At 44.8% G+C, this 13,932-nt stretch overlaps 3 protein-coding genes across 4 annotated transcripts in view; 1 reads left to right on the forward strand and 2 right to left on the reverse strand.

Annotated features, from left to right (window-relative positions):
* Window positions 1-131: 131 nt before the first annotated feature.
* On the forward strand, window positions 132-3,600 carry il17d (interleukin 17d). The gene is made up of 2 exons (XM_026144642.2): window positions 132-922; window positions 2,515-3,600. The coding sequence occupies exons 1-2, from the start codon at window positions 624-626 to the stop codon at window positions 2,828-2,830; spliced, it is 615 nt and encodes a 204-aa protein (XP_026000427.2). The 5' UTR covers window positions 132-623; the 3' UTR covers window positions 2,831-3,600.
* On the reverse strand, window positions 3,136-8,620 carry eef1akmt1 (EEF1A lysine methyltransferase 1). 2 transcript variants are annotated; one of them, XM_026144641.2, is made up of 5 exons: window positions 8,505-8,620; window positions 5,310-5,458; window positions 4,994-5,076; window positions 4,537-4,826; window positions 3,136-4,290 (listed from the first exon to the last, which is right to left on the reverse strand). In XM_026144641.2, exons 2-5 carry the CDS (start codon window positions 5,454-5,456, stop codon window positions 4,157-4,159), a joined length of 654 nt encoding a protein of 217 aa, XP_026000426.1. In that variant the 5' UTR covers window positions 5,457-5,458; window positions 8,505-8,620; the 3' UTR covers window positions 3,136-4,156. The 2 variants fall into 2 exon arrangements, with proteins under 2 accessions (XP_026000426.1, XP_080146567.1); XM_080290441.1 differs by lacking the exon at window positions 8,505-8,620 and adding an exon at window positions 8,271-8,295.
* A 1,065-nt stretch (window positions 8,621-9,685) lies between these two features.
* Window positions 9,686-13,932, reverse strand: part of xpo4 (exportin 4) — a 58,655-nt gene continuing 54,408 nt past the window's right edge. The window contains exons 21-24 of the mRNA XM_026144589.2: window positions 13,705-13,835; window positions 13,163-13,280; window positions 12,944-13,036; window positions 9,686-11,270 (exon numbers count right to left, since the gene is read on the reverse strand). Coding sequence (XP_026000374.2) covers window positions 11,073-11,270; window positions 12,944-13,036; window positions 13,163-13,280; window positions 13,705-13,835 — 540 coding nt within the window. The 3' untranslated portion in view covers window positions 9,686-11,072. The remainder of the gene's footprint in view (window positions 11,271-12,943; window positions 13,037-13,162; window positions 13,281-13,704; window positions 13,836-13,932) is intronic.

A 13,932-nucleotide genomic window follows, 5' to 3' on the forward strand; every position in this document is an offset into this window, starting at 1 on the left:
ATGGTGCAAAGCCAGGATCCACATCCAACAGGCTGGACTTCCCACTCGCATCAGGATCTCCTCTAATAAACGCTGGGCTCTTTTTTTTTTTATTGGGGTCCAGGCAGGACTTTTTTTTCTGCCAGTGCTTCAGTGTAACTGAGCCTCTCTCTGGCTGCTGCATCAGACCGCCTCAGCGCTCAGTCGGGGTTTTACGCACACGTCGCAGGAGAAATGAGAACCAGAGACTCCTCTGTGGTGTCTTCTCGTCATGGACACAAAGCAGCAGGTGTGACACTCACAAACTGTTAGAAAATTTCAAATTATTTGGCAATTATTCCTCCTGGCGACGCCGTGGATGTGTAGTGCCAAAAAACAAAAAATGTCTGCAGTTTTCCTGGTGGCGCGCCTGTTCCTCGCCTTCAGCGCCAGGATCGTGGAACGTGTGCGTGCCGCTGGCTTTCCAGCACTTCCAACTATTTGCTGGATTTTAACAGAGGAAAGTAACCCGTGAACGATCAAATCTGTTTTTACGAACAAACGTCACTTGTTCTCAGACACATTACTTAAGAACGCAAAGGAAACGTTCGTTTTTCGGTGGATGCGCACTTGGGCACAGCAACATCCTGAGAAGAAACGCGGAGATGCCCCACAGAGTCCACGTTCTGCTACTACTGCTGCTGTCGCTGTGTCGGCCGGCAGCAGCGACCCGGGTCAGAAACAAGACCGTCAGGACGCGGTCCTGCCTGGACATGCCGGAGGAGAAGTTGGAGGAGATTTTTGGACGGCTCTCGGTGGGAGTAATGAGCGCTTTCCATCACGCTCTGCAGCTGGAGCCGCAGGACAAACTTAACCTCACCTGCCCCACCACTGCACGGGTCTCGACCGACGGCAAGACCCGCCTCCCGGTCAACCTGCTCAGCATCTCCCCCTGGGCCTACAGGTGAGAGCAAGAGGGACACTTATCCGGTGCCAGTAACGCATTTACGTTTCATATCTGCTGGACACCGCTATGCTTAAAATAGCGACAAGGCGGCGATAAAAACATTTATTGGGATGTATTATGATTTAGAAACAACTGGAAGAAAGAAACCCGTGCGTGCTCACATATTTTATATTTAAATAACAGAACAGACTTTGTCAGCCGTGGATTCACGGTATAATTAAATTAGATATTTTAAGATTCTTCATTTTTACACGAGTACAACACGCAGTGAAATGAAATGTTTCCCGAAACGTGTCCTGAAAGGCGTTGCGCTTTCACAGTACCTACATCATGACGGCTACCGGCAACTTTCTGATTGCCTTTAATGCTAAACAAATACACGAAATACACTTTTTGAACAGACTTTGACATAAAGCAGAAAACATCAAAACAGGCTGAAGTACTATGTTAATCTCATGTAAGCGACAGAAACGCAGCAGCTCAGCTAAACAATGCACACGGTTTCCTAGGTTTAATTCAACCTTTTAAGTTCTACCCACATTTCTGGATATATCAGATTTTGTCCTTTTAGAAAAACTAGGTTTATTAAAGAAAAACATGTAACAGCTGATGATTGTTGAGTGTATTTTCTGGTGTGCATGGGCTCTCTCCGGGTACTCCGACTTCCTCCCACAGCCTAAAAATGGGTTAGGTTAATTGGTGAGGTGTGAATAGTGACCAATCCAGTCTCTTTCACCATGACAGCTGTGATAGTAAATGGATCAAGTCAACGGTAACATTTTCTTAAATATCTGAGCCAGACTGCTTTATTAATACCATCTGCAAAGAAGAGAGACAATGATCTCTTCTGCCAAAGCATTAACACCACCTTTGGCAAAATGACAGCTGCTCTATGAAACACTTTGCGTAGCAGTTGAGCCTTTCAGTTCTTGTTTGGAGCATTTATTTGTTCCCGCAGAAGGCTTCTAGCTCTGGGAAATTCTTGGGCCATCTTCCACGCTCTGCTCTGGGACGAATGCTGGCCAAACCTTCTGCTTCTAGACCCTCGGGAAGCGTAAACTGTGTTGTTATCCTGTTACAGCAGTCATTCTGTAAACGTCTTACAGGCATTTAGTGCATTTAGTTCCGTTTGTCCCTTTGTCTCCAGATTTTCCTCCAAGATTCCTTTTTTAGTTATTGTGTCCAAAGTTCTGTTAGTTCTTCAGCCTACAAAACATGCTGCTGATTGTTCAGGATTTATTTACAAACTTGTGTTGAACTTAAGAACTAAGTGTTCCCTGAAGGTTATATTTGTGCAGGTATAGCCACCCAAATTTTCTGGAAGTACACTATTGTAGTCTATTTGCTTTTCTAGTAAGGCCTCCTGCCCTTTAACAGCTGGGGCTCCATCCAATATCCAATATATTAGGAAAAGGGAGGGATGGCATCAGTAGAAGTTCTCTGAGAGCTCAGATTTTGTCACAAGAAATTTTGCATGGTTCTTTTTTTTCCAGGGAAATGTACAAAACAAAAATATCTTGTTTATATATACAGTTCATGTACCAAGCTGTTTCTGCCAGTGCATTGAACATCATTAAATACATTTTCAGGATCTCATACGACCCAAAGAGATATCCCCGCTACATCCCCGAGGCCTACTGCCTGTGCAAGGGCTGCCTGATCAGACCATACGGCGAGGAGAGCAGTCAGTATCGCAGTACCCTGGTCTACGCTCCCTCCGTCATCCTGAGGAGAACAGGCTCTTGCGTCGGCGGCCGCCACTCTTACACGGAGATCTACGTCTCCATAGCCGTGGGATGCACCTGTGTGCCGCTGCTGGAGAAGAGGCCGAAGAAGAGCAACCAGAGCCTGCAGAGGAGAGAGCCTAAAGCCAGGAAGCTCTTTACTCCAAGAAAGGAAGCTTGACGGAAGCAGCACTGCTGCTGCAGAGAAGTTTTCTTTTGTTTGTTTTTTACAGCTGATTCGCTCGTGCTAGAACATTATGTCTGAAACGGAAGCCCCTGGAAATGTCACTTAAAAAGATAAGTTTAGTACAGAGCTTCAGCAGACAGATCGACCGACACAAGACAAACCTTTGAGTTCGAACTGGAGTTCAGAATTAAAACGCAACCATCTGTGTATCGGACAAACGCACTCAGATTTCCAACAAACTGAATGAAACTTTGACAAATACTACACCATAAAAACTGAAGGTCTGCTTCTGGCAAAAGTACAGAGGCACATGTTTTATTTAGCAACTCTCATACCAAGTAACGCAGATAGTTTTGCCTCTGCATGACAAGCTGTAGTAAAAAAAAAATGGGAGGTAGTTGTTATTTAGGTGATCCAGACCTTTCAAAACAAAAGCAAACAACAACAGAGGGCCTCACTTCTGAATGAGCTGATCAATGCTGCCACCTGCTGCTGTACAACATCTGCAACTTTCTCAGGTGATCAGAGCAACAAGCCCACGCTTCATGTTACTCAGACACTTTAATAACAGCAAACATCAAATATTTGCGACTGTTACCTCACGTATCTGGGTAACTGTACAAACATACAACACTTGTATGTTTCCCAGTAGAGCCCAATTGTTTAACAGCTGAGCTTTCTGAGCGGTTAGAAAATAAACGTTCTTTAGAAAAATTAAAAGTTGTTCCTGCTGCCTCTTTAATACTAAACAGCTGATGTACTCGTCACCCTTCTGGGTGTTTGCTGAACGGGGTGATGTATTCCCGTGAACTCTTTTCTTCTACTCGCTCATTTTGCCACCACAGAGCTGACCTGACCAAAAGTCTTTCATGATTTAGATTAAATAACTAACAGTAATCTGCTCTGAATTGGTATCAAAACCTGAGATGGACTAGACTTTCAGATTTATTACTTAAAAGCTACTCGAGCAGTGTAGCATTTAAAAACAGTGATTAACCCAACTTTCAGTCTCTTGTATGAATAAACCATGAAAAACACTGAAGCTTACATGAACCATAATGCCTCTTATCATCTTTTTGTTCAACCTTTGGTCTTGAAATAAAGTCCATGTCTTCAAAAGTTCCCGCAACCAGTCTGAATCACAAACTTACAGTCATCAAACCAAAGCCCAGACATCAGGACGGCGAGACACTGGGATTATTTTTTTCCATTCTCGGTGTATTCGTGAAGAGAACGCTGATCTTCATGTGAGATGGTTCACATGTCGCCCCTCCCCCATGAGCTCGGAACGAAGCGTCGATCTGATGGACGCCCGGCTCCTCAGCAGGACAGCAGGCGGGACGGGTAGTTGACAAAACAGCGGAACTCATTGGACAGGTTCCTGTTGTGTTTGGGCAAAAAGCTGCACATTTTTACATCCAGGAGATCTTTTGCCAGATTCTCCATGATGGCTCCTGTTGTTGAGAAACACCCCAAACACCACATGTTAAAAACACACCAAAAAAAACTGTTTAATACTAAATTTCACATCTAATCTAGTTTTTTTTAGCAGCTTGTGCCGCTCGTTCATTGTGACATCAAAGAAGCTAGCATTTATTCTTGACTCATACAGACAGACTGTGTTGTTAGACGATGATCAGAGGCTTCTCTCTGTGAGGAAACTACTTATGTGCCATCATCAGAGCTTGTTTGGGTCTCACCTGTGCACAGCAGCACTTTGCCTTTGCTCAGGTATTTGATGGTTTGGGTCACTTTGCTCAGACACTCCTCGGACAGGTAAGGCGGGTCAGCGAGGACAATGTCGAAGCTGTGAGGAGACACGCTGTCCGGAAGAGACAGCGGCTTGTTGTAGTCGTAGAACACAAAGTCCTCTCCGTAGGAGGCGAAGCGGCGGTCGTACTCCAACACCACGGCAGACACCCGATCTGAACCGTCCACCACACCCTGCTTCAGCTTCTGGTACACGCTGGGCGCGCTCAGGCATGCTATCCTGAGAGGAAAGGAGGCACAAAGCACAAAGTGCTTGCCAATCAGCAAAACCAAACGTCGATTCTACATGGTCACAGAACTCAAGCGTATTTTTTTTCCTGTTTCACTAAATCAAAAACAGCTAATGACATCCGGGCAGCGTGTTCATGTGGGTGTGCGAGGTTTTACCTTCCTCCCTCTCCAGCCTCTCGTACCGCCTCCTCGGCTAACTGTGTTGCTGTCTCGTCGCTGTACCAGAACTGACTCATCCGCTGGTGGACATGCACAGACAGACATCTGTTACCGACATTCACGTTTCATTAACTCCGTCACATTACTGCGATTTACTGACAATGAGCTGAATTAAACCCTCCAAATAAAAAGGTCTGTTTCACTCTTTCGTGCAAATCTGGTTTAGAATTGGTCATCCTTGTGATTATTAATGGTTTGTCTTGTTTTAATAGTTGAACTTCTTAAAAATAAACACAAAACACCGTAAACTCACCCAGTCCTCCTCCACGGCTCCCACAGCAAACTGGTCTGTGGGTGCAGCGCTGTGATCCGTAACAACCTTCGTTTCCTTGTAAAACTCCTGCAGGGCGGCCAGAGTGTGAGCTGACAGAGTGGGAACATCGTCATCGCTGTCGCTCATGGCTGAAGGAGCAGGACAATGCAGATTATTTGTCAGCGTATGTTTCAGGAATCTCTGAGCAGCCAAAGCTGAGCAGACCGCTGTAAACACTCAGTTTCAAACACTTTTTCTATTGAATATTTGAAAGGTCATAGAGGGGGGATATCTCAGCTATCTACTGGTTCTGTAAGCAAGGAAATCTCACCCACCCACTATTCAGACCCTCTGTTTAAAAGGGGTATTAGCTGTTTGCTCATAGGGTTGTAATCAAACAAAGACAAATGTGGCTTTAATCTAAATAACATTCACTCCAGAGAAAGGCTATTTCAGCATCTCACTGTGTCTACAATCTCTAATGACCACCTCATAGGAGCTGACTCCGGACTACTAACCTTCTTGATCTGAGTGCAGCATTTGATATTATATCCCATAACACCCTTCTGGACAGACTAGCTTCTACTGGAATCACTGACAAACCTTTAAACTGGTTTGAATCCTATCTCTCTGGCCACACTCAAAAATGTCCCGTCCATTTTCAGTTATTAACAATGTTCCTCATGGATCTCTCCTGGGCCCTCTGCTATTTATCCTCCTCTACTTCCTCTTGGTCATATCTTCCATAAAGTTAACATTAGTTTCCATTGTTATGCTGACACCTGTCTACCAAACCTAGCAGCACTCATGTGCCCAGGGCCATCTGTGTTTGCCTCTAGGAAGTCAAATCCTCATTCTCCAACAGCACTCTGCAATTTTATCAAACTAACCAGTGTTAAAACTGCACTTTGTCTAAAAATGTAACAATTTTTCCTCAGTTTCTGCCTCACTACAGGTCAAGAGTCTGGGTGTTGTTCTTTTTTCTTTTTTGTGTCCCGTTTGGATCTTTAGCCATCAGAATTGTTGTCTTAAGGCCAAGAAAGATGCCAAGCGAATTTATTTTACCAAGTGGATCATCATGGCCTTGCCATATTGGTCCACTTGATTGACCTTTATTATAATTATGTATTTATTTTACATACTACAAACGGGACAGACATGACTGGGGGATAGGACAGGGAGAGAGAATGAAAGAAAGAGAGGGAGAGAAAGAAAACCAAAGGGGAGAAGAGAGGGTGAGAAGGGGGGGGGGGGGGGAGAAAGAAAAACAAAAAGAAACAAAACACCTGGGTCACCTGTATGGAGAAAAAAAACAGAAGAGAAAGCAAACAACAAAGAGCAACATAATAAAAAAAACCAGCACCATCACAATAAACTAGCTTGCAGTAGATATCAGTAGATACTAAATAATAAACGATATTGTGCAGCACGCAAGATAGACAGCGCACAATGTGCTTTGAGGCAGCAGCCAAGAAAGGTGTAGTCCGCGTCTGTGTACACCTGTGTGCACACCTGTGTGGATCAGCGCGCTTGTATTCCAAAGGTTTCTCCATGTAACGATCTGCTAGGGAGTGTGGGGAGCCACAGCCCCGTCCACCAGGGCATGAAGCAGGTATGGAGGAGATCCAGGCCCCAGATATCACAGAGGCCCCAGAGTACAAGGACCCGAGGAGGACCACCAAAGGGGGGGGAACCGTGCCACCCTCCTGGGAAGAGCTGAGTAGAGCCCCAAAGGAGAGGTCACCCCGCAGCTATGGAGCAGAGGGGGTTGCAGTGGCGTGCCCACGGGCTCTGCCGGCAGCCAGCTGTGCCAGAGAGGACCGAGCTTCAGGCCCAGAGGCCAGAGGCCTGAGGGCATCCCACCCCCCAGAAGGAGCCCAGCCGGGCCACAGGCGCCTGGCCCCATCAATCGGCCACCAGGAGTGAGCCGGTACATACATGAGCGCCCAGCCCGAGTCGACAAGGACCACCAACACACCAACGTCTGAGGGCATCAGCCACCGGCAGGGAGTGTGGGTGAGGGGAGATAGGCCTCCGTACTTTAGAGGGCCTGAGATGTACCCAGAGAGGTGGAGTCTAAGACCCAACCTGACATATAGACACAGACGAACAGGCACACGCGGACACAAACGTGCATTCCCACCCCATATACACAACCAAATACTCGGCACTCACCCAACGTGTAGACAGACACAAATAGACACTGCACAGACAGTCGCACTCCCCAAACTGGGTGTTGTTCTTAACAGCACACTTTCGTTTCAAGCACACATCAGTGACGTCACACTTTGTAACATTCATCGCCTCCGTTCATCTCTCACACCTAACAGTACTGCCATACTGATTACTGTAACTCTATTCTTTTTGGTCTTCCTCTCAAGCCCCACTCCCAACCTGTCATGGCAGATGCCGCCCCCCCAGCCTAGTTCTGCTGGAGGCTTCTTCCTGTTAAAAGGGAGTTTTTCCTTCCCACAGTCGCCAAATGCTTACTCAAAGGAGGTCATCTGATTGTTGTGGTTTTCTCTGTATTGTTGTGGGATCTTTACCATATAATATAAAGTCAGTTAAGGTGACTGTTGCTGTGGTTGTTGGCTCTTTATAAATAAAACTTAATTTAATTAAATTGAAGCCCATTAAACTTCAACTGGTCCAGAACTCCCTCCATTATTTACGTCACACTCCTTCAGCAGCTCCACTGACTTAAATACTGTAGTAATATCTTTAAGGCTGTAGGCAGCATGAACTTTTGCATGCCCACACACACATCTGCACTTATAGATCTCCTACCATTGGGTCTAGAGCCTCAGCAACTCCTTCCCACCAGACATCCGTAACAATTTCACATTCTGTCTCAGTCTGACTGCTTTCCACCTGTTACATTGTGATTTTACATTTACCCTTACATTGTAAGCTTGTTTTGACTCGATAGACACATTTTGGTTCATCCTTATTTTTTTTCACCTTATGTGTAAGGTGATGCCCCTCCTTTCCTGTCCCTTGATGCAAAACTTTGGAGAACATTTCTTTTTCTTTAGGGTTAGTGTCCTCACAACGAGGGAAAAGCGGCATTTCAAGGCCGAATTAAAAGATCACGTGACAGAAACGGACCCGTGGGTCAAAATTAACATCGCCGGTTAAAGGTCCACGAGACGAGTCTGTCGACCCTGTTCATATACTGACCCAAAAGAAACATACCTGATCAGTAGCTGCTTCCAGTCTGCACTTCTCTGTTGTCAACACGTGAGTAGTCGCAGAATAATGACGCAATCACTAACGTAGCTACAGCTTCAGTGCAGCTGGAAAGAAATCCAAATCGAGTCGATTAATCAGTCCACAGATTTACGAGAAATTGTGTATTTTATCATAAAAACAATTATTTTTTAATTTAACTATTTATTTATTTTTTTAAAGAATCCACTTGGTTTATTGTTTCTCTTCTCTTACATTTTATGAATTCATTAATTGAAGCTCCACCGAGTCCCACCTGACTGAAAGCCACAGCTCGGTGCTGTGACAGATCAAATGTTGGTTTAATGATCTGAGAAACCAGCTGACTTAAACTGTAGAAAAACGCATTTGTATGTTTTGTAGCAATCGGCAGCTGTTAATGGTTTAGTGGATGCGGTGAGAAGGATGTGTGTGGGTAAATATGTGAATGTACATGACTGTGTGTGTGTGTGTGTTTAAGGTACTACAAAGACTATACTGATAAACAACAAAGAACCTTCCTCCTCAGTCCCAGCTAAATTGGCTCTATTTATTTATTTAAAATACATAACTGTGCAAAAGCCCTGAGCAACTCTCCACTTCTTTATGTTTCTCTGGGAAAATGGGAAATAGGTGCAGTGATTTATTGAAATATCTGGACACATAGAAAGAAATACATTTGCAGTCTTCATCACAGCCTGAACTCTTAGCCAAGCTCTCTTGTAATTTCTTTAAGTAGTCTTCAGGAATCGTTCTCCAGGCTTCTTTGAGGACATTGGAAGCTCTTCTTTGCATGTTGGCTGTCTTTTGTTCTATGTTAAGATGATCCCACACGACTTCACTATTGTCACTACTGGCTAAAATGCAGCCCCAGAACATGAAACAACATTAATACTAACTCAGTCGGATACGTATTTGTAAAGACCAATTTAGTCTTTTCTTACATTTGTAAAGAATCCTTCCAAAGATTCCTGGATCCAGATCACTTCTGGATTGGGCGATCCTCCACTTCTGATCATTTCCTTTAATGAAAATCTTTCCATAATCTTTTAAAGGTTCACAAAAGCCTTCACAGTCTGCAGACTCAAAGGTCTGCTGTAGAACAATCGACAAATCAACAGTTTACTACAGCCAGCGCACATGTCAAAGAAAGTACAGAAGCCAGGACGTTTTATACAATACGTTTATGTACACTTTACACTTCATTAACAAAACAGCCATCTACAATAACAGGGATAGGACTGTGAACGAGGAGGGTTCTGTCTCCAACATAATGCTTCAGCAAGTGGCTCTGATCCTTTTTATTTGGTTTGTTATTGCTGTCCTTCAACTCCAACAGTCTCTGTAATATCCAGTGTGTGTGTTGAAGAGTGATCGGGTGGAGGTGCTGCTGTAGAAAAATACTAATAAAATCATCCTGCTAAACTTTCAAGGCGCCATCTGTCTCTGGCCTTCACGTGTCCAGAGGCAAGGGGGCCACAATATAAACTAAAATCCAAATAGGAAGGGAAAAAAAACCAACTATATCAAACAGCAAAGGTCAACAGCGAGAAAATTGCTCCCTCTTTAGCTGAATTCATACATTGTTGAACTCGTACATCTCTGCCTGCCTTTTACTGGTGTATAAAAACATTTCCGTCATCTTTAATTCCCGTAACGTACATTTCTGAAGGGTATCAGCCTTGAAAACATTATATATTTATAGATATTTACACCCTTTAGTCAAACACAATCTCAATTTGGTTTTCTGACGTTCCCAACAAACAAATGTCCTCCTGTTCCGAGTGCATCAGCAGCCTCAAAGACAGCCGGCCACACCTCATGCTTTGTATGTCTTCTTAGGTTTTTGGCAGGCACAGTCCTTACTGGTTGTCATTTGTCATATGGCATGATTCTCTCTCCTTATAACACACAGACGCACATAGAGAACAATCGGCAGAACAAAGGCACTCTGGGAAGGACTGGGGTGACGTGTGTGTGTGTATTTGAACTAGGGTGGGTTGGCCCCTCTAATGCCTCTAACTGCATACAAAACCTGAACAGCAACTTGTTTTGCCCTTAGTGTCGCTCTCTATGTTCCTGTGTGTGTGTGTGTGTGTGTGTGTGTGTGTGTGCGCGCGCGCTCCAGAAAGATCCAGGCACATGAGGAGGGGGAGGAGGAGCAGGAGGAGGTGGAAAGGGAGGACACCAGCAATCATCGGCTGCTGCTTGACAGTCCGTGCTCAGTTGCTTCAGTCTAACATGAACCTCTGAGTCCATCTGCTCAGCAGTTTAGTCTCCACAATTAGCTCCTCCTCCTCTTCATCGCGTCTGCTGATCATGCTGGGCAGGCGGGTGAAACAGTAGGAAAGGGGGGGGGGGGAGGAGACATCCAAGGAGGTGAAAACAGGGTAAACATTCAGGCATGAGATCAACCGGCCCCAGCTGCCAGAGAGGTCCTCCGAGGCTTTCAGCCGTCCCTTCTACCCATAGTTCTCAGGGATGAAGCAGGGGGCGTCTTTGATTGGTTGCTTTTCAGAACGACGATGATTAGAGGCCGGTTTGGTTTTCCAGTGGTTATTTCACGCAGAGCAGGCCGCCGACGTTGGCTACAAACTCCTCCAGGCTTTTGAGGAAGGCAACCTTCTGCTTGCGGTCCATGGTGGGTGGCGTGCTGCTGGCTGTCAGCTTGTTGAAGGCGTCGGCTAACCGCTGGTAGATTATGGCGTCTCTCTGAGAGGACAGCAGGGTCTCAACCAGCTCCGAGTACTCCGCCTGACATGGAAAACCAATGTAGCATCAGATTAGTGTCAAACGAAGGCAAGGGTTAAAGCAGATAGTATTATCCCTCTTTCATTATAATACATTGAAAAATTGTTTTAATTTTATAATTTATATTGTTAAAAAGAAGAAAACATACACAAGATTCAATGTTCCAGTTTACAGTGTAATCCACTGCAGCGTACACGTCATAGTCACATGTCGGTATCTCTGCTTGCAATTCTGTAAAATTTCCCAACTTTTAAATAAAGTATTCATTATTTTATAAAAATGAACACTAGTAGTTTGCAGAGGATTTAATGAGAAAAGAAGTGGAGGAGTTCAAGTATCTCGGGGTCTTGCTCACGAGTGACGGGAGAGGGGAGTAGGAGATCGACAGACGACGGACGCTGCACCGGTCCTTCGTGCTGAAGAGAGAACGGAGTGTAAAAGCGAAGCTCTCAATTTACCGGTCGATCTATGTCCCTACCCTCACCTATGGTCATGAGCTGTGGGTAGTGACCGAAAGAACAAGATTGCAGATACAAGGGGCAGAAATGAGCTTCCTCCAAAGGGTGGCTGGCCTCTCCCTTAGAGATAGGGTGAGAAGTTCAGCCATCTGGGAGGGGCTCAGAGTAGAGCCGCTGCTCCTCCATATTGAAAGTAGCCAGATGAGGTGGTTTGGGCATCTGACGAGTATGCTTTCAGGGCATGTCCCACCGGGAGGAGGCCCCGGGGCAGACCCAGGACACGCTGGAGAGGTTATATCTCTCGGCTGGCCTGGGAACCGCTTGGTGTTTCACTGGACAAGCTGGAGGTGGTGGCCGGGGAGAGGGAGGTCTGGGCTTTTCTGCTTAGGCTGCTGCCCCCGCGACACGGCCCCGGATAAACGCAATGGATGGATATTCAGAAAATAGATTTAATGAATATTAGTTGTTTACTGTCATGAAAATAACATCCAAAATGTTTTATCTTTGGGTATTAATGTCATGTGGCCTTTTAACTGCATTTGTGTATGTTTGTTTAGTTGTCACTATACGCTAAAAGTCAGTATTATAAGTATATAAATAAATACATAGTTGGAATCTGCATATCTTTCAACCACTTTATGCCCGATGTAATAGCTCTGGTTGAAAGAATAACTACTCGCACATCACAAAACTGGTCAAGTTTTTGTGCAGCTGTGTTTTTGCAAACTAGCCACTAGAGGGCTTCTTGCGTCATTTATGAAACTGTGCCTGCACGCCAGGAGCAACTCAGGTCCCAGTAAAGGGATTTTCTTACATATACAGTTGTTACTTTTAAAAATGTGCCGTCACATTTAACTGTAAGGCAGAAACAGAAAGCCAGCTTGTTTCAATCATTTGCTAAAAGCGCACAAAAAAGGAGGAAAAAAACCAAAAAGCTTTATGTCCAGTAATCAACACATTTTTGCCACTGAGTAAAAGTCTGTTAATAACGGCACAGTTGTGGGTTTCAGCCTGAAGCACTTCTGTATTTGATGAAGCCCACATTTTAAAATGCTGCTTAGAAAAGAAATTCCAATTTAGAAGCTGAACAAAAGCAGAGCCTGGGAACCTTCAAAAAGAAAGACCTTCAGCATCTTAAAAGCCTTCATTTGTTGCACAGAACAAGAGAGGGAGGGAAAAAAGATTTTCACTGAGCTGCATGCACTGTGTGTTACTCACCTGGTGCAGGCACACGAGTGTGTAGAGGGCTTCTCCTGCCGCCACGGTCATCTCTGTGTTGTGTTTTTGCAGGACCAGCATGTCAAACACCAACTGAGTGCACAGAGGACGGCGTGAGCTGGTGTGCATTTGTTTACTTATTAGTACTCCCCCCCCCTTTCTTCCTTTATAAAAGTTTTATTGTAATGCTGTCATGACAACATGAAGTGCGTATCGTACCTTGAGGAAATGACGGGTGGCGATAAAGAGAGGAGAGTCCTTCTCCTGGTTTTTAGCGCACTGTTCAGCCAGAGGAGACAGAGCCTCCAAACACAGCTGGCTGATTTCAGAACTCATCCTGAAACAGATGTTAAGGAGCACAAACTATTTTGACAAAATCATTTTTGCCTGTTGACAGGCTCGTCCACAGCTGCAGCAGGCAAACAGGAAAACGACTAAGTGCAAGAAAAGAACAAATCTCCCGTGGTGTGGCCTTCTGAGTATTTAGAAAGATTGTTGCCGTATTCCAGACAACATCTATGTCAACAGTTCTATGTAATTATGTAATTATGCAGGCTACATACTGAACTTAAAGGATAGAAAAAGGATCCTATTCCACTAGTATCAAACCAATATCAATACCAGCGTTGAGATCAATGCTATCGATATTTGGATCAATCCGCCCACCTCTACAGCCAATATGTGGATATTCTACAGATACTGGATATTCTCTCATAAATCCCACCATAACAATCAATACTGCTGGCACAGCAAGAGGATACGAGGTCATTCCCAGCTCCAGGGAGAACATGAGGCTCTTGAAGAGGTCTTCTGGCAGCTGTGGGATCTTTTCTGGAAAGATCTCACAGATGAAGGTGATGAGTTTGTAGTACTGGTTACACAAAGAGGGGAACTGGAAAATAACGAGAACAGGATCAGCGTGAGCTCACATATGTCACAGACATGATATTATATCAATATATAAAGAGACATCCGTGATTATGTTTTAC

The sequence above is a fragment of the Astatotilapia calliptera genome, chromosome 16 (assembly GCF_964374335.1).
Source record: "Astatotilapia calliptera chromosome 16, fAstCal68.1, whole genome shotgun sequence".
Lineage (NCBI taxonomy): Eukaryota > Metazoa > Chordata > Actinopteri > Cichliformes > Cichlidae > Astatotilapia > Astatotilapia calliptera.

Bases quoted from the DNA above. Each gene is read 5' to 3' on its own strand.
- il17d (XM_026144642.2), top strand. From the start codon at position 624: ATGCCCCACAGAGTCCACGTTCTGCTACTACTGCTGCTGTCGCTGTGT. The intron at 923-2,514 runs GTGAGAGCAAGA...ATACATTTTCAG, and splicing joins ATCTCCCCCTGGGCCTACAG to GATCTCATACGACCCAAAGA.
- eef1akmt1 (XM_026144641.2), bottom strand. From the start codon at position 5,456: ATGAGCGACAGCGATGACGATGTTCCCACTCTGTCAGCTCACACTCTG. The intron at 5,077-5,309 runs GTGAGTTTACGG...CATGTCCACCAG, and splicing joins GAGCCGTGGAGGAGGACTGG to CGGATGAGTCAGTTCTGGTA. The intron at 4,827-4,993 runs GTAAAACCTCGC...CTTTCCTCTCAG, and splicing joins GAGGCTGGAGAGGGAGGAAG to GATAGCATGCCTGAGCGCGC.